General features: G+C 45.4%; 1 protein-coding gene across 5 annotated transcripts in view; it reads right to left on the bottom strand.

Annotated features, from left to right (window-relative positions):
• LOC117144833 (nucleolysin TIA-1) overlaps positions 1-24,182 on the bottom strand; it is an 88,230-nt gene extending 64,048 nt beyond the window's left edge. Inside the window, exons 1-2 of one of the 5 annotated variants that reach the window (XM_033310218.1) lie at positions 24,092-24,182; positions 22,821-23,709 (exon numbers count right to left, since the gene is read on the bottom strand). In XM_033310218.1, the coding sequence (XP_033166109.1) occupies positions 22,821-23,103 (283 nt within the window). In that variant the 5' untranslated portion in view covers positions 23,104-23,709; positions 24,092-24,182. Of the gene's footprint in view, positions 1-22,820; positions 23,710-24,087 lie in introns of all 5 variants that reach the window. The other 4 variants (XM_033310221.1, XM_033310222.1, XM_033310220.1 and 1 more) reach the window with 4 other exon arrangements.
• Positions 24,183-24,931: the final 749 nt, after the last annotated feature.

The raw sequence follows: 24,931 nt of genomic DNA, 5'->3' as shown, positions 1-24,931 counted from the left end.
CTTTTTGAAATCCAGTCACTGGCCCCTCTGTTTGCTGTAATAAACTTGATTGCGCATCCCTATGCTGTACTTCCTTCTACCCCCCTTGGTCCTGTGGTGTTGTTGTTGTAGTCTCTGGTTTTTAAATAAAATTTTTATGAAATTTTTGGCAATTGAACTCAAGTTTTAATGGAACGCCATAAATTAGTGGCGCTGTCCTTCTTCTCGGCCACTTGAGTCCCGCTGCGAAATTGGATACAAGCGCTTAATAAAGCACTCGAGAGGCTGAGCGGCGTCGTCTGACCGCTCCAGACCCCTCCAGATCCCCCCAAATCCCGCCCTGATGTCACATCCATTTCATTTGCGCTTGGCAACCGACATCAATTCATTTTGTGCGCAATTAGATTGTTGTTGTCGCGGCGCACACACACGCGAGACTAAACTTTCCAATATGATCCGGTCCGATGTATTTGTTGTATTTTATTTTTATGTCCTTTTGCAGCGCCGTCCAACTTTTGGCCATTCAGCGAACACTTTGCCACTGGCCATGGCAACGATTGACTGGGCCCCGAATGGTTTTGAATGTATTTCGCACTCGAAACTTTTCAAATTCATGCACAAGAGATAGCAAGATGGATGGATGGACAAATCAAAGCGGCAGCAACTAAAAAATTTGAATGGCCAATGGGAAAAAAAGTCCCCGGAAGTGGAGAAACAAAAGCGGAAATTCTAATTAGTTTAACTTTCCAATAGGGTGACTCTGTTCGTAAAGCAAATACAAAATACTTAGCAGTTATTACCGGTTTTATATACAATGCGTAGCTATTCCATCACACAACTTGTTCAACGCAGAATTTTATTAATTTAATCTCTGAATTAAAAACATTCTTTCATTTTATAAGCGCTGTAATTACAGAGCGATTAGTAATCGAAACCAGTTTCTGTAAAGGCTTTTTCATTTATTTCACATTTTGTTGTTATTTTGGCATTTGCATTGCGCATTTACTGTGTGCACTCTGATGTTTCATTAGTTGGGCTGCACAACGAAAGTTTGTGGTTTGCTGTCCCTACCGCCCAGGACCTTTATTTTTCCCTATTTCCCTGGAACTTTCCCCCAGCATCTATTCACCCCATTGCCGGCAATATATTTCAGCTGCTGGATCCATTGGGGCAGTTGTAAAGTTTGTCTTGCAGTTTGTCGGGAATGGATTGCAAAGGGGTCAGAATGGAGTCAGTGCGATGGGGATTTATGGTAGCTGGGGGCTGGTCATTGGCCAAACGCGTTGATGTGTAATTGAGGGCCAGGAATTCAACGTTAGACGTTTGTGAGAGATCAAAACCCATAATCATTTCCCAAGAAAGCTTCACCTAATCCGAAGGAACCTCAAAAATAGATTGGAAATGAAACTGTTTTTCTACAACATACGGTTTAAATAATTATTCCAAGTGCTTAGGTATATAAACAAAGATGAAACGCCACTTTTTCTAGATGGTTAAACATAAACTAAACTCTTTAAGCACTCCTACACTCAAGCGACATCCAGGACAGGCCAACTGGCTGGATGGGGCTAAAATGCAGCTGCCATGTTCCATGTTCCATGTGCCAGACGTGACTGAAAAGTTGCTGCTATCATTTTTGCTCGCAATAGTTTGCACTGCCGGCAATTAATTTATGTGACAAACTGTTTAAAAAGTTAAAGCCGCCGCCCAAGCAGCCGGAAATAGATTCAACTAAATCTGCTGCATCTGATTCCAACTGGAGAGCTACAGCGACCACTTGACTGCAATGGGGATGCTGTGGTGGCAAGTTGAGTGCAGAAGCGGCGATGAAATAATCATGTTATGGCTTCGAGCGTATTTTATTTTATTTAGGGTCAGTCGTGGAAATGTGATGAAATTTATTATAACTCGAGTTGGCCACTGCAAAGTTTGCACAATCAACGGAATGGCCAGATATAGCGCCGCGATAATGGAAGACAAAGAAAGGCGGCCCAAGGAGCTGAATCACTGAGGCTAAATTACGGAATCCTTCTTGCATTATCCTGCCGCTAGATTAAAATGAACTATTGCATGACAACAACACCACAACAATGGCAGTGGCAGTGGCAATAATAATACAAGCAAACGATAAGCAACACGAAGCAGCAGGGCGAAGCAACTTGGCTCGCAAGTGCTAAAGAATGAATGAATAAAAGAAGCCTGGCCCAAGGAAATCTGTGAAAGACGCCGGGTGAAAGCGGCAACAGCAGCAACAACGACCATAATAATGGCTGGGATAATAATAAGAATTAAGCAAGAAAACACATCAGACAGACATCCGAGCCATAGCCATAGCTTTGGCCAGGGATTCCGATTTGGATTCGGATTCGCATTCGACTCTCCGCTGCTTTTTTGGACTCGGATTGGGTTGTGAACAGGGAGCTGAACACAACACAACACACGGCTTCCGTTTCCGCAGCCATTTTCGTGGGGATTTATTAGTTTTTGCTCGTTAGAACTGCGCACAGCTGCCGGGCCATGTTGAGAAGTGTTTAAGCAGGGCTGCACAGCGAGAAACAAGTACTGAGATGTCTTTCGACTCATTGCGAACATTCAAAAGCAGACGTGTATACTTAGCTTTATGGTAATTGTAAAAGCCTAATGACAAGTTCCAAAAGTGAGTGAGCTTCGAATACTTTTACTTGGGTTTTTCTCTGCCTGTAGCAATGGGGAAAAGGAGCTCGAGCAGCTAGAAAGCTCTAGCTGGAGAAGACGACTTCATGAACCAACAAAAATTAACACCCAGTGCAAAAAGCAGAAAACGAACGACTGAAACACACATAAGCTGCTTGTTTATAGTTACAGCTTATGCTGCCACCTAACCCCCACCCCCTTGGCCATTCCCGCTGTTCACCGCCTTTCCCCGACTTTCCCGCTCTTCCGCTTTCCCGCTTTCCAGTGACCAAGCCATTTCGCCTATGAACCATTTTCTTTGGCTAAAACTGCAGTCGAGGCAACGACGGCAGCTTCTGTTGCTGATGTGCATCAAAGTGAGAATGATTGATTCAATTTTAAAGTTGTTGCTATGTGTGTATTGGTGGGTTAAGCTCCTGCGTCCGTGTGTGTGGGTGGGTGGTGTGTTTTCGGTTGTGCGTGTGTGTGTGTGTTTTAAGCACAGTCTGCTGCTCAGTTGCCAGCTTTAACAAATAATCTCGCTGGCGTCCATTCGTTTTGAGTCCTTGCTGCTTTCGATGCACCTAGGAAAATATAGGGACGTTAAATAACTGAAACTCCCTATTAAGGTTTACATTCTCAACTCATGGTATCAACCCTTAAATATCGTTCAGTATTTCTATTAGGAAATATTTATAGAAATTACATATTCCTAATCCTTAGATTTGTGGTTTCAGCCACTCCGCTTTGATTTTAAATTTATTGCGTTTCAGTGTAAGGACATGAGTGGGTGCCCAGGATCGGGTGGGTTAAGGGTGGAGCGAGAGGAGCTGCTGCCATGATGGAGTTCGGTCAGAGCCAGCAGTCGTTGGCTGACTTTTCTCCGCTTGTTACCTCAGCTACTAATACCAGAAATAATTACAAAAGTGAATTTATGTTGCTGCGGCGATAACAAATGCTTTTTAGCACCCCCCTTCTGGACCCCTTTGACCCCTTCATCCTGGCCCCATTGCAGTACAAACACACTATCTAAAGTCGAAGATTTATTTTTTCCCCAAGGGGTCGCGGGGGGTCTGAAATGCGCGTAACTTTTGCCAATGACGCAAAGGAATTTTCAGCCAGAGCGGAGAGCAGATGTATGAATCGCCATAGATGGGGGATTGCGATGTCAGAGTGAAGTATGGCCTGCAAAGTGCAGCAATCCCACTGCAATCCCCTCCAGAAGAGCCCCTGCAAGGCCCGGCACCCAATGATCCACTGGGTGTGGCGTGGCATCCATCTAAGCATGTGGCATACAAGACTGAACTTTCTTTATCAAGTTTTGGCAACATCACAGATTAAAATTTGGCTTTCTGACACTGCCGAAGCGACAGACTCTGGAATTAGTTCTGCTTCGTGAGGGGGCGGACGAAGGACGATGGGCGTGGCCGTTGCACTGGCAGTGGCAGTGTTGTGAATTAAGCTGAGTGACTTTCAAATGAGTGGATGCGCCCAGAAGTTCATTAGCAAAAGCCAAAAGTTGCTTGATTGACGCCCGGCATTGACTGCAGTTTAGCTTGCTGAAGTTGCATGATTTCTGCTCGGGCTCTTGACAGTTACTTTTGGCTGGGAAAACATTTTCCCCACACAGAGGAAAATCCTTAGTGAATTGCTACGTAAAAAATAGTCTACAGCTAACTGTAAGTACTACAATAGTATTTCCAGCCACAATTTTTCTCTCTATTCTTCATTTTATAAAAATCTAAGTTCCCCTTTCCCTCCACGCCGTATAGCCAATTAAATCCTTGTCAGCCAACTCTTTCTCCTCATTCGACCCTCTTGCCATAATTATTTTTCGTGTTCGTAATTACGTTTTCCATTTTCCATTTACATAACCTTTTGCCGCGGCCACCGAAGGCAATCACTTAAGTGGCGCTAAAAAATTATCTAACCAAATTATTTCAAGCGAAAACCGAAAAGAGCGCCGCAACGAGTAACAATCGATGCGAAATACTTGGATAATTGGCGCTTATTGATACTTGAGCGCCACATAATCGTCTTAATTACTTTGCAAACTAACTTTAATTGGCCCGAACGGTGGACGAGATAAAAGGGCCCAATTACAAACGCCCGTACGGCAGAGATCCCGGGCTGATTGCATGTCTGCTTGCCATTTGAGGCCAAAAGGATGAAAAAAGAGTCCGACGGAGGAAAACTAGAGTGGAGCAAGGAAAAAAAAGAGCGGAAAAGATGCCGATGTCGATGCCACCATTCATTATCTGGCGCCCCAATCTCTGGAGCAGCAGCCAACACTTGAGCCGGACCCTTTCAATAAATAATATAATAATAATCCAATCATATTGTTACATCCGCGACTGCCAGTCATCAGGATCCAGAAGGAGCCGGAGAAATTCCAGCTGCACTGGCTGCTCAGAGCTGTCCGGATCTGGCTACTTTGTTCTTGCGCTTCCGCCGTGACGCTTCCGTCGCCTGTCCACCCGGAATCCTGAGTCCTCAGTCCTGAATCCACTGGCAGCCAGCTAATATGCGTCCCGCCGGCGCAGCGGAAATTGCAAGCCAAGCCGTGGGCTGCGGGGATGTGGGGCTGCGGGGCGAAAGGCGTGGGGCATCAGGATGCGGACAGAGACTAAGCAGCTTAAAGGCGCATCATCGATGCCAACGCTTCCAGCTGAAGATTTATCGTCCTGTTCGGGTTCAGTTTGGGTTTTGCCACGTGAGATGTGTTTGGTCCGGGATTCTGGGGACCCGTTGCCCAGGGACACGTTGCTTTTCATTTGAGTGGCAGCCACAAGATGCAGGCGAATGGATAGCAAATGCTGGAATGCATCTATTAGCCAAATTGTTTTCCCCATTCCACGTATTCAGATTAGGTGCACTTAACGATTTGTTTTAAATTCATGAAAATGGTTAAATTCAATAACTTTATATAACTCTTTTAACTTAATAATATGTTGTTCAATGTTTTTTTTTAAGGTCATTTAACACCTTGTGAGTAGTTAATGACTTGGCTCTGCTTAATAACAAGGTTGTTCCAATTTGCAACATTAATTTGGGTCATCCGACTCCTCAGTTGGCTTCATTCGATTTGGCAAGATGCAATTTCAGATTGCGATCGCTTTTGGGCCGCCCCACCCCTGGCAGCTCCCATGTGCCTATTTATTTATGCCAAGGGGATGTATCAGATTTACTGCAGCCGCTTGCCAAATGGCAGAGCCAAAAACAGCATCCATTATCATCAGCGGCAGCCAAGCATTACGGCCTCGTCTCAGCTCAACTGAGCTGCCTTTAATGTCATTGGGAGGGCGCCGCTGATTTGTCAACCCAGCCGACCCACGGCCCATGGCCCACTCGCAATTCTGATAATGGTCTAGCCCTCAACGATTTCCTTCCCGCGATTTTGCCACTCCCTCGGCGACGGGGCAAGGTGAAAATTGCAAATTACAGCCGAGCAAATAAAGCTCGGCGACATAGACCTAGGAGGAACTTTGGGAAATTACCAGAGGAATGAGCCCGGCCCGGCTTCCCTCTAAACCAAATTGAATTCAGTGCTTTGATGGCAGACGACGTTTTGCGGGGGCGGACATTTTTTAGCAGCGGCATTTCAAAGAAATTGTCATGACAAATTGAAACAATTTCTTTGGCTTTTGTGGCTTGCCAACATGGGAAAACCCCGACAACATTTTATGCAATAAATTAAAAAATTTGCGTACAAAACCTCGGGCGGCTTATTCCACTCCGGCTTTTCGGCCTTTGTTTGCCGTTTAATGGAGCGTGTGCGAGACCCGAAAAACCCGAAAACGTAAATTTCAAATTGAGTGATTTTTGAGGGGAAGACGTGCTTAATTGCATTTGCCGTTGGTCCTGACAAATGTATGGTCATGACATTCCCCGAACTGGCAATAAATATAATTCGAATCTAAAAATCCGAATTCCTGCCCCACATAAGAGTCCAGAGTCGCAAATATCTTATTTCCAATTCCGAGCAATTGTCAACGCAAATGTCTCAACTTGGGCGCTAAGCGTCCAGCTCCCTGTTCCCTGCCCCCTGGTCTGTGTTCCCTGCCATCCGTGTCACTTTCGCTCCGTCCGGACAATGCGCAAAATTTCAGGAATGTCGACCCGTAGACAGGACCAAGACACTTGGTATAACACAAACAGGGAGAAGGAGCTGTGAAGAGGGGCGAAACAAAAGCGAAGAAGGCGAAACGAGCAATGGTCACACGGCACAGGACATTTAATGTAAACGTTTTGTCGACAAATGTCAAATGGCCACTCTCCAGGACAACTGGAAACCAACAAATGGGGTGGTGGCCCACCGCCACCACCGAGCACCCGAAATTAATTCGATTTAATGCTCACCTTAGTGCGACGGTCAGGCGGATTAAGCAACAAAATCAATGATAATTTGCCAGGGCAATGAATAAGAGAACAAAGACGGCCCTAACAAGTTCATTTCATTACGGAAATGAAAATGGCATAATTAAATGTTAACGATGCTGTCGGTGGTTGTCCCGCGTTGCCCTTTTTTCTTTCATTTCAGTTTCTTGGCGCCCCCGGGTGCATCCACGTGCCCGAATAAATCAAATTTACCAGTCGGTATGCGGCTTTTGCAACTCACCGTAGCGACCTTCAAAATTACCGACTTCCAATCATGTTTTCTTCCTGGCTCCCTTTTGGCAAATGAACTCTCGGTCGAGACGGTTTCTTTTGGCTTACCTGTCATGGGAATAACGGGGGAGTGCGATGAGCATTAAGTGCGGCTTAGAAAATAATAATAAAAAGTGCGCTTTGGCTGCCGGCACGCACACTTTCATTAGCCGCATTCATAAGGCATTAAAAACGACGGCGGGATATCAATTTGGCCAGACACGAGACCCATTAACACCAACACACACATAAGCAAAGATCTCTTGCTAAATAGAAAATATGAAGAACGAAAATTAAAAAAGGCAGCCACGCCTTCGACTTCGTCTTCCTCTTTTTTCCTTGCCTCAGCCATTAAAGTGTAAATCCTTCCGAGGCATCGAAAATGAAGAGATTCCCCCAGCGCCACCCTGCAACATTATGATCACCACTCGCACACATGTGCATTACGTGTGTAGTGTGTGTATGCTGAAATAATTTTTATGATTATTTCTTCCTTCCGTTGCCGGCTCATGCACAGCCCAGCCAGAAACCCAGGCCAGACCAGAAGCTCAGCTCAGTTGAGCTGCTAAAAGTATATCTGCTGCGCTCCTCTATTTCCTCGTGCGCCATTTAAGTGCGCCAAAGCCAGGACTCTGACTCTGCCCAGATAAGCACAGTGGAAATAAACATTACAAGTTGCCACGGGGTCCGAGTTTAGTGGAAGCATTTACTTACTGCTCAGATTACGCAATGATCGTCCAGGCATTAGCCATCAGGCAGATAGTGGCAGCAATCTTGTAATAGGAAAGCTCAGGTGTTTCAGGATAGTTTGCTACTAAATTTCAGTTATAAAACATTGCCAAAGAAATTCGGATTAAGGATTTTAGATTTACAGTTATCTGCCTGCCAAATAAAAATTAACGAATTCTAGCTTGATTTAGCTAATCTCAGAAGTTTCGTTTTCTTGACTATAGTTTTTGGCCACGTTAAGCAAGTTGGGCTAATGAAATACTTATTTTCTACTGTTTCAGAGAACGCCTAAACTGATAATTCACATGGTCCTTCTAGGGTTACACCGATGTTTGTTCGCCACATTTGCCATCCTACTGTCGAAAGCGGACAACAACCAAGTTTGCTTCACGGTGGCAAATGTTTGCCTTCGCCTGGCTTTCCCACTGGCTGCGATATGGAATTCCTTGGATTAAATGTTATGTTGGCATTATATTTCTTTCTCTTTACGCCCATGTCTGGCAATCTGTGTCTGTGTATGGGTGCGTTGGTAACGCATGCTGGGCCCTAATGTCTTCATCCTTATAGCCTGGCTATATGGCATTGTTGTTGCCATTTCAGCGCTGCCTCTGCCTTTGCCTTTCGCTGCTGCACTAATAGCTGCGCCCACAAAAGTAGACTTGACTTTTTGGAGCGGCTAAAATAGAGCAGAGCCGAGTTAAGTAAATAATGCCAACACATGTAATACATCAAGGCGCCCATGTGTGCGTCGGTGTTTATTTATGATGTTTTGCGGCTGGCTGTGGCGAGGAGCTTTAAGAATCTGGGCTTTCAATTTGCACGCTCGCGTCTCGTTCCTCTTTTCCCATCCATTTAATTTAATTTAAAAGCAAATGAAAAAATAGCAAAAATTGCCAGAGCACATAGAAGAAAGTATAATAATATTAAAGCGTTTTTTTGCGACATAGGACTAAGCACTTGTAAATCCCCATGGAGGATGTGCCATCAAGTTAGTCTCAAACACAAACACACACGCACACCCGCTGCACTTTTATCCACACGCAAACATGAGTGAGCTTCCACCCCGGCCATGGATATGCATATACGTATATATACTTCCTTATGTGTGTCAGTGTGTGTGTTTGTGTGTGGCCAAACTCATAGGAACTTATGCATAAGTGACATTAAGAAAAAGCTCTTCAAATGCAAGAGAAACACTTTGGCCACCGCCACCGCAGCCGACAAGGAAAATAGGAAAAACCCAAGTAAAAGTTTTCTCAGCTGAAAGCATCACAGGAAAAAAGGATAGCAAAAAATACATGACAGGAAGAAGGAGGCGACGGGCGGGACTCCGGCTGGCATGCAGCAGCCAAATGAACGCAAACTTTCGGCGGCATTAGGGATATGGCAGCGTCTCTGGCGAAGGATATGCAATCATCATGCGGATTTCCATAAGCAGCCAGCGAGCAGCGAGTCGAAGGCAAATAGAAAACCAACAGAGGACACCACTAGCTCATGAGCAAACACACACTGTGCACTTGAAAAAAATCGGGGGCACTTACATGAAGTCCTTCCAATGTGCCATATTAAATAAAGCTCTTCTTGAGATGGTTTTTACTCTATTTACTTTGCGGTCAAAAATGTTTCCAGTGTAAGAACCCTCACACACTCTCCGCCTTGTAAGCTGCAACTGGCTTAGCTCAATATCCTTTTTGGTGCAACTTTAAACTATTTTCAATGGCATTTCCGACTGCATCTCCGCTTCGTTTTGACTTTGCCATTGCCTCTCCGGCGGAGTCAAATGTTTGTACAGTCTGCAGTCCGCCCCTCCCACTGGGAATCTCCTTTAAGTGGGTTTGAGCATGGAAAAATTGATAAGTTGCCGGGGATGTACGGTGTGCGTGCTTATTGACATATCTAACTCCACTGCGCCATGACTTCTGCGTTGAAAAGTGCGATGAAAATGTTTAAAGTTTGCCTCTTGCGGAAGCTGGGGACATGAGAAAAGGCCACCGCAGATCCTGCAAAGTTTGCAAATTGTTTTCTGCGGCTTCCATTCAACTCTTGGCCAAGCAACGAATGTGAAACGGTCATGGCAACAGATATTTATAATTAGAGAAAGTTTTTGCAGCTAGCACAAAGCGTGCTCCTGGCGTGGTTTATGCCGGCACCATATCTGAATAATAGAGAATGTTCCGGGTAAGTTGCTTTGAGGCTTCAACTTCGAATCGACTCAGTAATCCCATTTTAACAGTGGCCAGAAGGCAAACCTTTTAACATTTGCCATATGCAATTCGGAGCGCAGCTGGCCACAGCCCTCGGCCCAAAAGGTGAGCACACAAAAAAGAGGTGCAGGCCAAAATCACTCCGTTTGGCCAAGAAAAAAGGTCCTGGTACCGACCAGTGTCAGCTGGCAACAAACGCAAGTATGCAAAAATAGCAGCGGAACACGCATCCTGCCGAAAAAGAGCAGCAGTTGCTCTTTTCCCTATCGCCAATTGGCAGTAGTTAACGCCAGTCAGACAAATGCACTTCGGGAGTACACTTAGGTTAACTTGGGCAACAAAAAGGTACCAACAAAACTACGTTTGTTGTACTAACATAAACTATTAAGCTATGCATATCCTTCAAAATGTACATTTGTTTTCTAAATCCCCTAAATCTAACCACTTGTTCTCTCAGTGCGAGCACACACACACGCAAAATCACAGCGAGCAATACAAACGCACTTGTCGCCGTTTATTGATTCAATCATTGGAAATGTGTTAAGGTTTTTAAAGCAGTCTCTCTATTTGCTTCAAGTTTTTTGCAGGACACCCCTGCTGGGCACCCCCACCCGCACCACCACCACACCCTTAACCACCCAGCCGCCGCCTTAACCCTTAACCGGCCACCCACTGCCCATTGGACCCTCGCCGCCCTTTTCCGCTTTCCGGCGAGTTGCCTTTTTGCTGTGTTTGTTTTCTGTTTGCATTTTTTTGTTTGTTTCGAGCTCTGCAGCAACTCAACTGTCGACTGTTTGCTTTGCGTTGCTTTAACGCTATTTTCGCTCAGTTTAGTTTTGTTTGGTTTTGTTGAGCACTTTTGTACAGTGTGTTGTTGCTGGCTGACCCTCCAACACCATTTGCCCCGCCCATTCGCCCATCCGCCCAACAGTCGTTGATTTTCCCCATTTTTTGTCGTCTTTTTTTTGGGCCGTAAATTTATGCTAACAGCTCTCCATTGAAAATGCATAAATTTATGTGTTTACACTATGTGCAGGCATTTGCTTTGCGGGTGCGGATGTGCAAAGAGCGGGGATGCCGGGCACATGTGTTTACTTAGCACTTTTTATGGCCTGGCCAAGCCGGAAACCCTGGCCAGCCCGCAGTCCATGTTTTATTTACTTACAGTTTGTTTTATTTAGCCCGAACTGTTTTTATTTTCGGCTAAGCTCTCTTTGGCCCCGGGAAAACTATGCGAAATTTTATAAATTATTATTTGCATAAATTGCCGTATTTGCCAGCGCAAATGAGACCAGAGTCACACAGAAGTTCGCACGCACAGCTCATAAAACTTAGCTCAAGACTAAACGCTTTTGCCCGCCGATCGGCGATGGGAGGTCCGTTCAAAAATTCCATCAACGCCCCAAATGACTTTATGCAAAAGTTTGGCCCGGGCATAAAAAACAAAGGCACCGAAAGCCGAGGAGCTGGAATGCCAAACGAGCAAAACAATGCGGACATGGCGGTAAAGGGTTAAGGAAAACGACTCACACGTTTGCGGTACACAGTAAGAAAATGAAAATTACAAAATAATTATTTAATCTCTATTCAAGTTGACAGTAAAGTTGTTACTTTAGGAACCGATGGCTTACTTTGTATGTTTCATGAATGCAAATTAACTGTGTACTGTTCATTTATGTTCTGTGTATGCTTGGATCCAGTTGGCCGACTGAAGGAGGAACTGTGGCCAATGCATTAAATCGTGCCAAACTCAGAGCAACTGAAAAGTGTGAGGACAAAGTCTGGGCCGGGCACATAAATGCGAAATAAAAACCATTTGAATGGCAGGCGACACTCAAAATCGATACGAACCGAACGACAGGATGGTCCTGACTTCGAAGGATATATGTGGATGGGAGCCTTTGGACGCTGGGCATTGCAGAAGTACGAAAATGTAAATGGGCCTTGGTTCTCGAGCCCAAGTGCTTCTGTGTGTTTATATGGTATATGGGGCTGCAGCAGTAAAATAGATGGGCATTTAAGATGAGCCAACTTCCCGTTCGGCCCTCCGATTCTCAGTCTCTTAATCCACACTTGCGGTCATCAGATCAGTTGGCCAATTCATTGCAAAGTCATTTGAAAAACGTTTTCCTTTTATTTCCCTCGGGCTGTACGTTTTGTTTAGTTACGAGCTTAGAGGTCTTTAAAAATGTTCTCGAGTTTGAAATGCCATCTTACCAGATGGGAGGCTAGAAAGTTTTGTACTTTCGTTGTAAAGTTTATGCCAAATTTAACACTATTTAAATATTTTTTAAATTTGTTAAAATATCTTTGAAGTAAGTTGTTACTTCTTTTTCCGGTGCTGTGCCACTCGTTGCTGAAAAAGTTCACGTCCTCGGCGCCGGGTAATGGAGGAACTCAGTCGAGTGGTCGCCTCCTTTTTGGCGTTAATGAAAAATGCATGAAATTTAAATTGCGCCAAAGTGTTGACCAGTGGCTGGACCCACACCTTTGCCTCCACTGAAATCCGCTTTGCTCGGATGCGATGTGGGCATGAGCAATTTGTTACACCGTGCAACAAGCGAATGGTCCGCAGACACTTTTATTACGCGGCGCCAACAAAACAAGCGGCTGGAGGAAGGTGGCAAAATCGACAGACAAAAAGCGACAAATGCGATGACAAACAATACGAACAACAACAATGACGCCGCTGTCAATTGTCTGAATTTTGAAAACCGAAAGCAAGAAAATAAAGGGAACGAAACGAAAACACTGAGAATCGGAGACTGTGGAAAAACTGAACCTCATTTTCTATGCCACTGCCGCTGCCAAATGTCAAATGTCGAATTGAGCAATGAAATGTGAACTTTTCATTTGCCGCCACCAACAGGAAACAAAACGGAGCACAAAAGAAATTGCAGTGTAAAAAATGGACAGTCAAAAATGTTACCAATCAAATGAAATGTAATCAAACGGAATGAACAGGACAGCGGGGAGACATCAAATCAAGCAACGATTTTTATGTTTCACTCCATGACAAGTGTGCTATTTTTAGGACAAAGATACACGTTAATGATTTCACGTACAGACATTTGAATATTCCACTAATTTTACCAAATAGATGCTAAATAAAACAATTCGGTTACGCATTTTGTACGTACTCATTGAAAATGCCAATGAAGATTCGATTTATAAGATACAAAACCTAAGCAGACTTAAAGTCCAATACAACCTTAATTTTCCGACACGCTTTTCTTAAACATTTTATCGCATCCTCCACTTTGTACCCAATTCAAGTAGAATTTATTGAGAGTCTTTAAGCACGGGCACTCCACACCAACACCAGTGCGGATGGGAATTCAAATGGCTCACACAGACACGGGCACATAGCTATGGCCAAAGCTACTCAATTGTAATGGCCGCTGGCATAAAATAAAGCTCACAACGAGCAGCGCCCAGAAACGCCACGCCCACAAGGCCAACCAACACCTTTTTTATGCGTTTTCATTTGCGAAAGCGTAGGAAATATCTTGCCCACGGGGCGTATTAAAATCAATTCATTTAATTTTGATCAAAGCGAAATAAATCTTTGCGCTTTTTGCTTAATTTCCTTCGCTTTTCGAGATGGGAAAACTGGGAGGGAAAATCCACAACAACGTCAGTGAGTAATTCGGTTTCAATGTGTATGGGTGTAGGGGTGTGCTGTAAAACGCAAAGTAAGACAAAAAGCACGAGTAAGAGAGAAATACCGTAAGCGAAATGAGAAATCATTAGTAAGTAAAAAGCTTGTCAGTGTGTGTGTAAGTACACACACACACACACAGACGAAGCGAAGATAAAGACACACATAAAAGAAAAGCGGCGTGTAAAAGTTTTTCCAGTTCCCTGTACTTTTCCTTATCAATGCCAGCGACGGCAACTGAATTAATTTTTCAATTCGCCAAACGAATTCATTGACTTTTTGTGTTCGCCACCCATGCACCTACACACCCGCACAACCCTCTCCTTGCACACACTCACACACATACACATTCACAATCGCAGTCAAAGATTCTGATGCAGACTCCACGTTTCTGCTGGGGTATTAAAATCCTTAAACAGATTTCATTTCGAATGCTTTGCGGTCGATAAATGCATTTCACTTTGGTGGTTTTTTACCCACACAAACTCACTGCCGCACACACTCACATTACATGCTTATCCTTAACGTTTCTGTGTGTGTTTCATTTGGCGTTGCATACTTTTCGGCTGCTGCTATCCTGTTCGGTTATTCCGCCTTGGCAACTGACTCCTTCCAATGATTTGCTGGCAAATTACTTTGAAGTGTTGCCTGCTGTCTCTCACCTCACTTTGCCACTTTTGCCCGCTCCTCGCCGGAGCCTTGCTGCTGTACAAAAATTGCCAAATTCATTTCCAAAACAAACATTTAGTATGTGTGTTTGTCCGTATGAGGGTGTGTGTATATGTTGGCTGCAAGTGTTGCCAACCAATTTAAAAGTTTTGCTGTCGCCGTTGCCTGAGCGAAAGTAAAGCGCGCTCGCCGTTGTTGTTGCATCATTTGGGGGCACGGAAAAACAGCCAAGTGCAGGCGGATCACAGCCAGATGGAGATAATTCACCGAAATACAGTGGAAATTAGGTTGGCAGAATCGCTTCACCAATTAAATCTGGCCAAGGATATCATTCAAGAGGCTTGAGACTAAGCAGTTGCAATTAAAATAAATATCCTATATAACTTATTGCATAAGCTACCCATTCCATTCATTTTTCATTAAATTGAAATAAAAAACTAACACCAGAATCCTCAATGTTCTGAATTCAAGCTAAATTTAAGGTGAGTTGTTCAGCATATGGAGCATCTCGTACGGCTAGCTGCCACTGTAGTTGAACCTCCATTAGGCGGTGGATGCTGTTGTGATGCTGCGGACGGGAGTCCTCCCACAGCCAACTACTGTGGCACTTGTTGGCTTGGCTGCTGCTGTTGCAGTTGCGACACTTGAGAAACTCGCAGTCGCTGTTTGTTTTTGCAACAGCGGCATGTAGGTGTAACCCGCCCCCGCCCCCCACCACACAACCATCCTTTCACAGTGTGTATGTGTGTGTAAGTGCTGCTCGAAAGTTCATGCACCGTGTGCCAGTGCAGCTGTGTGGGTGTGCACTGTGTGTCCTTAGTGCATATATAAATTTATATGCATGTGCCTGTTACGCTCTGCTCCTTTCGGTTTGCCGGCAGTTTGGCCGACTCTCTCGCATTTGAATTGGAAATTCAGCGGCGTGCTTAATTTTCAATTTGCAATCATTTGGCCTGGTAATCAATGTTTGCTTTGTCGGTTGCGGTTGTCGACTTTTTCTAGTCCCCTGCTAATTAGTAACTAAGTGTGGCTCATCACAAAGTCAATTGTCCCTCTTGCCTTTTCCCAATCGGATTCTTTTCAATAAAAAGCTACTCAAAAACCCATATAACATTTCCGATTTCTATAGATGCATGGAACTTGAGTATTTTAATATGATTCAAAAATTAAGGTTGTACTGGTTGAAATAGACTAATACTTAGAATACTTAAGATCTCTGAAAAATATAAAGAAAACCGAAGCTGGACTTAAATATCCGTTTTTATAATAGTTACTGTTTCTGTACTAACTTTATATAGAAAATAATCGATTCGAAAGTAAAAATTATCTAGATTTCAATTAGTGACCACTTGGCTTTAGTGCTGTGCTGCCATCGACTTTTCCTATTTCCCCGCTAATTAGTGGATAAGTGCGGATCATCGCAAAGTCAATTGTCCTGGAAATGACTCTCCATCTATATTTTTTGTGCCGGTTAACAACTAGCGAATTTGCTCCACTTTCGCACTCGTTTCCCCCCTCGATTTCCCGGACTTCTAGTAAGCCGGGCCGCATTAAGCCAACTTACACAATGCCCGGAACCGGCGGACTCTTCACTTTCGCCCCGGCTTCTATTTATGTGCCATGCCCGCCAGTTGGTGTTGTCTTGTCTAGTAATTTTCTCACACTTTTCAGCCGCTCATCAACGCTCCGGCGGCCAAAGGGAAAGGCAAACTTCGCAGACTCAAGTGTGGAAATTTTCACTTTTTTGCCATAATTAAATTCATTTTCAAGTTGCTCTTGCTGCCTTTCTGCCGGCTTTCGACTCAACGAGATGCCACACCGACGCACACTCAACTTTTCACTATTTTTAGTCGTCCCAGTCGCAGTAGTAGACATTTTCCATTTTTCATTACAGCCCAAAGTCAGGCCGCCTGGTCGCCTGGCCGCTTTTCCTCGTTTCATTTTCATGCAGCTTCCTGTGCCGTTGTTTCCGGTTTTATGCCTGCCAGTGTCTATTTGTGTATAGTTTTTGCCATTAGCAACCGTTGTCGGTTTGAGGGACTTGGGGGTGTTGTGGGGCCGGGGATGGTAGAGCCAACAAATTGGAGAATAGTCCCAGTTTCTGTCTCTATCGCTGCTGCTGCCTTTGTTTCCCAGTTTCGGCTTAAGTTGTTTTTAAGTTGTAAATCTCTACGGGCATGCAATTTCCCCTGCCTGCCCAAGCTGTATCAAATTTTTCATTTGTGGTTAAAAATATGAAAATTGTAACTGATATTTATGCTTGTAATGCCTACGCTTGACATTTTCAGCCCAGAGGGGTGGTGTCCACAATAATTCATCTCTGAAATGCGTGTTCGAGTTTGTTATTTTTCGGATTACGTGTGCGAATTTGGCCCCTTGGAATTTTACTCATTTAAAACTGCCCGAAAGTGATACGTGTGCTCTATTGGTATTTTTGAAATCTACTTCCTTGACTTCCGACTGTCTGGGCCACGTTTAATTGAATGTTTTTATTTTTTTTTTTTAATTAGTTTATTTATTAAGGCATACGGGGAAGTCATGAAGCCCCTTTGTGTCCTTCTTATCTATTAATTCAGCCCATTTTGGGCTCGCCGGCTAACTATAGTTAGCTTTTTCAAATTTACAGTAATTTAACTAGAATTACATAACAATCACATATAACAAATAGGATTTAAGATAAGCGTCAGCTTCTGCGGACCCTTGTCAAAGGAGATCGGGTAATGAGATCCCTCGGTTGCCTTCTATTGAGCCTCCTTGGTGGGCGAGATCTATTTAGAGCGCTGGCCAGCCGATTTCTGTGGCGCTCCAGCCTGTCATGGTATCTGCTCGAGTGCTGGTTTATTTCGTCGAAAACCGTTGCTAGTTTTAGGTCTCTGTGCAGAGTGGTGTTTCGAACAAACCACTCGCAGCCGGTGATAAGTCTTGCTACCTTATTTTGAATAGCCTGGATTCTTTTGATTTGGCTGTCACATGCCAAGCCCCAGATTTGGCACCCATACTTCCAGTTTGGTGCTAAGATCTGTTTGTAAATTGTCAGCTTGTTGGATAGCGACAATTTACTGCGCGAACAAAGTAGCCAGTAGTGCTTCGTCACCTTAGCACGTAGGCGCGTTCTGATGTCGGTCACATGCTTGGAAAATGTGAGTCTGCGATCCAGAAGCACTCCAAGGTACTTTGCTGCGTTCGGCTGTGGTACGGGGGCTTCCTCGATGTAGACGGGCGGTGGCGTTCTCCGCTTTAAAGTAAAGCAGACGTTGTTGGACTTACTGCTATTGATGCCAATGTTCCAACGTCTTGCCCATTCCGAGAACCGGTATGCAAAGTCCTGGATACCATCGGCTGCGTCGTGCTCGCATCGGGACCTGTAGGTGACGCACACGTCATCGGCAAATGTGGCCAACATAGATTTCCCGTAAAGGCTTACATCCGGCTGCGGCATGTCGTGGCTATACAGGCAGTAGAGCAGGGGGCCGAGGACACTACCTTGTGGAACACCAGCTGCCACGTTGTGCTCGGTGGAAATTGCTGAATGAAAGCGCACAGCGAACCTCCTTCCTTCCAGGTACGATTTTAGCAGCCCAAAATATGGAGCAGGCAGCGTCTGCTTGATTTTCAGTTGGAGTCCAATGTGCCACACTCGATCAAACGCTTCTCGAATGTCCAAGAAGAGGCTGTTACAATATTCCTTACTGTCGTAGGCCGTCAGGATTTGCTCGACGACTCGATGGAGCTGCTCGACAGTACAGTGGCCAGCACGGAAACCGAACTGGTGCTCAGGGGTAATCCCCTGGGCTTCCATAATCCTTACAATCCGGACAGCAATCAGTCTCTCAAACACCTTCGAAATTGAAGGGAGGAGACTGATCGGCCGGTAGGAGGCGGGCTCCCTTTCCGGCTTGCCAGGTTTGTGGATCATGGTGATTATCCCGAGCTTCCACTGATAAGGGAAGTATTGCAACCTCACAATAGCGTTGAAAACCAACGTTATGTAGAGGATCGCTTGTCTGGGCAGGGCCTTCAATGTGGCGTTGCAGATGACGTCATGTCCAGGTGCTTTGTTGTTACTCTGGCGCACAATGACTTCGGCTACCTCGCAGGGTTCAAACGGCGTGATTGGCATATCCATTTGAAGCGCTTGGTTCAGCTGGTCCTGAGTTTCTTCAACCTGTTGCAGGCTGGCAAGCTTGAATGGTTGAAATCGCTCGGCGAGGTGCGCAGCGAATACCTCCGCTTGTCCCAAGTCGGTCCGACACCATGTCCCGTTGCTATCGACTAGAGGCGCCTTCCTCGTGCAACGCCTTTTGATTGCGCGCGTGGCCTTCCACAGCGAATGCGTAGCTTCGCTTTCGACTCCAGTATTGGCAAGCCTTTCGTCGAACCATGCGGCTTTGTGCAGCACCAACGCGCATCGGAGCCTACTCAGCGCTCGATTCCATTCCGTTTTGTCCAACGGGTGCCGAGACCTCATCCACCTAGTGCGTAAGCGCCTCTTCTCAGCTATAAGCAGCAGGATCTCCCTGGGTATTGGTATTCGATCTGCCGCGGGCTGCCGAGATATTCTGCGAGTTGCCAATCTAGCTGCTGACTTGATATTGTTGGTGAGCAGTTCGATAGCATCATCAACGTCCTGTCCAGAGTTTAAGGCAGTGTTGAGGGGCAGTGTGGACTCCAGTTGCGATTGGAATACCTCCAGGTTACTACGCCTAGTGATAAGCCGCTCCATCTTAGGGTAGGATATTGCCCCCGCATCCAGCGTAATTACCAGAGGCAGGTGGTCGGAGCTAAGCTCAACAACCGCACTTATGCTAGCGTGGATGCCCAGCACACCCTTTGTCAGTGCAAAATCGATGTATCCTGGTGAGCCTCTACTGCCGTACGGGTATCTTGTTGGTCCTCCTGTTGCTAGCGAGTCCACCTCCGAATTTAGGACGAGATTCGCTAATGCAATGCCTCTTTGGTTGCTCCTTCCCGCACCCCAGAGCCAGTGGGACGCGTTCCAATCGCCTGCAACAATGAACTTCGTCTGGAACTCTTCCAGAATGTCCTTAAACTCGTCCGTAGTCCATGCAAATCTCGGTGGGCAGTAGACCGCTCCAAAGCTTATAGGACCAAGTGCCGTTTCAATAACCGCCGGCGCAAGTTGCACCTTGGCAGTGGCTATTGGTGTTAGCGGAAAGTGGGCAAGGCTAGATTTGATTAAGATAGCTGCTCCGCCTTTGGCGTTGCCACCACTCGGATCATTGGCAGTGTAGGCTACAAATCCGAATAGCTTAGGCGTCTCTGCCCCCTTGCAGTGTGTCTCGCTGAGCAGCAATACATCGATTTCGTGACGTCGCACGAAGCACTCTACTTCAGGCAACTTCGTGGATACGCCGTCGGCGTTCCACACTAGGATGCGCAGCGGCATCATTATGGCGCTTGACGCGCTTGGAGAGCAGTGAGCAGATTGATAATCTGCCCCTGCTGCTGTGACTGTTGTTGCTGTTGCTTCATCATCATCATCATTAATTCCATCTGCTTCTCTTGAATCGAGCGCAAAGAATTAATGTTTTCATTAAGCGTCTGCAGGATGGCTTCAATGCTGCTGCTAGCATCCGTCGAGCGCTGAAGTGTACCCCTAGACGTCCTTGTCCGGCTGCGGCTCCTTTGACGACTGGGACTTCCATCATTGGGCTGTTGCTGTTGCTTCTGTTGTTGGTGCATCAGGCTCAGTGGTTGCTTGTGGTGAATGGACCCTCTAGCCACATCTGCATAAGATATTCCGCCTCGAGAAGAGGGGATCTCCTTACCTCCAGCTAAGCCCCGTGAAGTTGGTCGCTCGTTTACTTCCGTTCTTCCAGCCACTCCACTTCTGGGTCTGGATCGCTGCAGGAACGCTTGTAGCTTGCTGCAACCTTTATAGTTTGCAGGATGCTGACCGCCACAGTTGTAGCAAGTGCACAGCTCGATGCGTGGCCTGGTACAGTCCTTGGCTGGGTGTTCGCCGGCACATTTCACACAAATGTGGGCCTTACGGCAGTATTTGGCTGTGTGGCCAAACTGCTGACAACGATGGCACTGGACAATAGCGTTACGCTTGCGGAGAGGCTCAATAACTACTCTCATATGGCATAGTGCCTTAACCGCCAGGATCTCCTTATTGTTTGCCGCAGCAGCAATATTTAGGAAGAACATATTGACTGGCGACGCTTTTGAGGTACCCGGTTCGTTTCGCCTAAGCGGTGTATGAATATCGAGAACCTTGTGCCCGATCTTTTCCAGCTCATCCTTGATTTGGTGATGTAGCGTACTGTGGTGCAGGCCTTTCACGCATACCCTGTAAGGCCTGTCCTCTTTAAGCTGGTAGCAGTGGAACTCATATTCTTCGTTCTCGAGCCAGTTCACTATGGCGCGAAATGTATTAGCGTCAGCCGCGTAAAGCCTTAGGACACCGCTCATTGACGCCCTAGCCTCAACCTTTTCTAGGTCCACTATGCTTTCAATGCTCTGCATCATCAGGCATACGTCGTCCACTCCCTCCATTACTATAGGAGGTGGTTTGGACTGCGCCTTTTTGACTGGACTAGTGGTACCAGCGGAGGCTGCATCCCGCTTAGCGGCAGCAATAGCAGCTTGATGACTGGTACTGGGCTGGTCATACAGATCGTCAATTTCATTGCCTACTTGTTTGTCGGCTGTGAGATGCGCAAGTAAACCAAATCGGTTTGAATTGCCGCCATATCTAGGTTCTGTAGTCGAAGGGTTTTCCCCTTGTTTGCCGATGCTTTGTTTTGGTTTTTTCCTTTCAGTCTCCGGAGAAGCACGAGACTTTCGCTTTATTTTTTGAAAGCGCTGCGGGGCAGCACATTGGGGGCTCGGGAGAAACGCAGTATCCAACGATTCATCAGCCGCAGCGGTTTCATTTAAAGGGTTCATATTGTAGTGTGCACCAAATCACCAGGGTTCTAGCCAAAACTTGAACCCTGGGAAAGCTTTAAGCTCGCAAACAGCTGTTTGTGCGATCGCGTGGCAGCTGGGCAGCGGAGCCCCAGTTCGAGTAACTTAACTTTGTATTTTTGAATGAAAATGTTATCGTTTCACTATTATTTCACTGTTAGTGACTTGGGGGGTCACTATTTGCTATATGTGCCAGTATTCTGGACTTGTCCATAAGTTTATTACCGCGAAAACTAATTTCACTTTATCCACTTTGTCAGGTGCGTATTGTTAGACACGAACCTTTTCACCGAATAATAATTGAATGTGTTGCCAGTATGATTTTGGCCATCTGACGCATACGAAATTTCTATAAATATGAAATACGTTATCGTGCCCTGATATCGATCGCCTGGGCATTTTTTGCCCTTTTTGGTTTGAATTGTTATTGTTCAGACATTGCTGTGAATACGTAAGCTGTTGTTATTTCTCAAGAGCTTCTTGTTAACTGAGCTTTTGCTTTTGGTTTTTGCTGCACTTGAACTCTTGTTTATTTTAAAGTTTCGCATTTTATTATTATATATAATATGTAGCATAATGTGTTTTTTGCGTACTCTAATTTATTGCGCTTTAAGATAAATGCACAAATTTGACAAATAGAACACATTTTAGCACAAACAGCATTTCATTAGGATACAACTAATAGGATAAATTATTTTTTGCCATGGCCGTGTTTGAATGATTTGCTAACTTTTTAAGCCTGCACAAATCCTTGGCTGAAAATGAAATGCAATTATATCGCAAAATAAAATTCATTCAATTAAATCCTAACTGAAAGCCAATCTGAATACGTTTAGAATTGCAAATGACTATGCTGGCGTTTTTTTCCTGAAAATAATACTTGATTTATTGGTCTTTACATGATATTAAACGGTTTGCATTTCCCAGAGTTTTCATATAGGGCATTTCATTAAATTAGGCACAAATAATTGTTAGAATCAGAAAGAAAATTCTACCTAAGTTGGGTTATTTGGTTTCAGCCAAGTCCGTTATGATGCATTCAATTAAGTTTTGATATTGCAAATATACAGAAGTTTAGTCGCTGAATGAAATCGTTGTCTATTGAAAATTTATTCCAGTTGTTGATGCGAATAGTACCCCCAGAACAAAACGGAGCTCGTTGTCTGCCGCATTCGAAACACGTCTCAGGGGCAAAGTGACAGCGACATTTCTCAATTTATGCAACACCTTTTGCCGGTGGAAATTGCGCCGAAACCGAAATCGAAATCGAAACCGAGACCAAGACCGAAACCGAAACGGGACGAAAAGGACATTCACCCCGGGAAACTCGCTTTTCCACTCACCTGGCTTGGAGTTGTTGCCCACGAGCTGCTGCTGCTGCTGTTGCTGTTGCGACATTTGCTGCTGCTGTTGCTGCTGCGAGTGCTGCTGCTGGCCATTGTGCTGCAAATGAGCAGCTGTCACCGACTGCTGCTGCTGTTGCTGCTGGGCGGCTGCTGCGGCCGCTGCAGCGGGATGGATGGCCAGCAGCTTCGTTTCCGGCGGCTTGTGCGGACCCATTGTGATCTGCGGGGCACCCATGGCTATGGTCGGTGCTGGCATCATCAGGGTCGACATGGTCAGCATAATTTGCGAGTGAATTTTGGTCGTTGGACTCGGGACGCGAAGCTGGATTGGCTGGTGATGCAGTTGCTCTGGCTGTGAGTCTTTGTCTTTATTGATTTGCTGCTGACCCCTCCGCAGGATCTGAACTCGGTGCCAAAGGTCGTGCGTTAGCCTTTGTCGCCAGCTTTCTCTGGCTCTCTCCGCTGCTTTCTACTTTCTATGTGTGCGGAGTGCAAACTTATGAAATATGCTCTCGCCTCGCTCGCCTCTATGTATTTTCACTTTTCGTGCTGGCTGGTTACTCTATTTATGTACTACATATATGTATATATAAATATCGACGTAAGTATGGGGGCATGTGGAGAATATGTAAGTATATTTTTTTCGCCTTTCTCTTATGTTTCGCTTATGTGTTTGTTCAACCGGAAATACACGAACTCAAGCGCACTTGGCTTGTAATATCGTTTCAGGGATTTCCTTCGCCTTCTGCCTGCCAGTAATCGCAAATTATTCTTTCTTTTCTGTTGTGTCTGCTGGCAGCGGAAATTATAAATATTCCTGTCATGCGAGTAGTACTACGAGTTCAGTTCTCTGCCTGCCAGACGTCTTCTGTTTTAATATCAATGTCTGGTATGTAAAATGTCAGGACAAAAAAAAAACGAAAATATGAAAAAATAATGAAAATGTGTGAGAATATAACAGGGTAAAATGCCAAACAAAAAAGTGAAGCCCTGCTCAGCCGGCTCAAAGTCGCTGGGAAAGTTTCAAGCAGCTGGCTGCAATGGCAATTATTATTTCGCCGGCAGCCTCTGAGTTTTTGTCGCGCGCGAATTTGCTGGCAACTTTAGAAGTCAGTGACTCCAAGTGCGCGATAAGACCAGCTTGATAAATGCCGTGTATGGGTTGAGGTGATCTTTAAAGAAATATAAGGTTCAAGCCCAAAGCCCAGAATAATTTGCCACTACGGCAAGGCAAGCTGTGAAGTCTATGTTTCGAACTACGCACGAACCAGGCAGACGTGATCAATCGCACACACAGGATATAATTTACAGGATATACAAAGCGTTCGGTATACGTTCGTACTAGACCGCTGGGCGACGCTTTTCTTACTGAACGCCAGGAGCACACGCATTGGCCAAAATTCGGAGGCGCTGCTGCCACTGCAACGACGGCAGAAAGGCTGCCGATTTTCCTGCTGCCGATTTTCCCGCTGTCGCTGCTGCTGTGAAAATCGCTGTCGCCGCTGCTGCTGCTGCCTCTGCCGCCGATGACGATGACGGGATGCGTTTCCCTACATTTCTCTTCGGCGGCGAGGAGCTCGGTTAACGGCGGCACGAAGCTGGCTGCTATCGCTGCCATCGTTCATGAAATATTCACGAATGGCTCGCTCTCACTCGCGCCGCCTGCTCCTTGCTGAATCCTTGCTCTCCGGCCCTCTCTCCGTCCCTCTCGCCATCCCAACTGGCTCGTTTCCTCGCTCCGGGCGCCATTCACAAGTCGCAAGACTCGTCCTTTCAGGTCCTTTCGGCTCCCGTCGCCACAGAGCGCAGAATCCAAGCGGCCGAGAGCACAGGCTTTTCGAAAGCGCCAGCCACATTTGAAATTGACTGCGAAGGCTTGTTTTCTGATTTATAATTTAAATTATAATATAAAACTAAAATTGTTATATATCTAAACAAAAATCTTAATATCTACATTTAATAATGTAGTTTCCAATTTAGTCAGAGTCTTTATAAAGATTTTCCATACTATCACTTATTGCTTTTAATAGCATCTCCAAAAATGTCCTTTTGCGCCTCGTCAATCGAAAATACCAGTATTTTTATGGCATGCCCTGAAAACTGTTATA

This window comes from Drosophila mauritiana, chromosome 3R, assembly GCF_004382145.1.
Source record: "Drosophila mauritiana strain mau12 chromosome 3R, ASM438214v1, whole genome shotgun sequence".
Taxonomy (NCBI): Eukaryota; Metazoa; Arthropoda; class Insecta; order Diptera; family Drosophilidae; genus Drosophila; species Drosophila mauritiana.
Note: the sequence above shows the minus strand (reverse complement) of the source record. Positions and strands in the feature narration are given on the sequence as shown.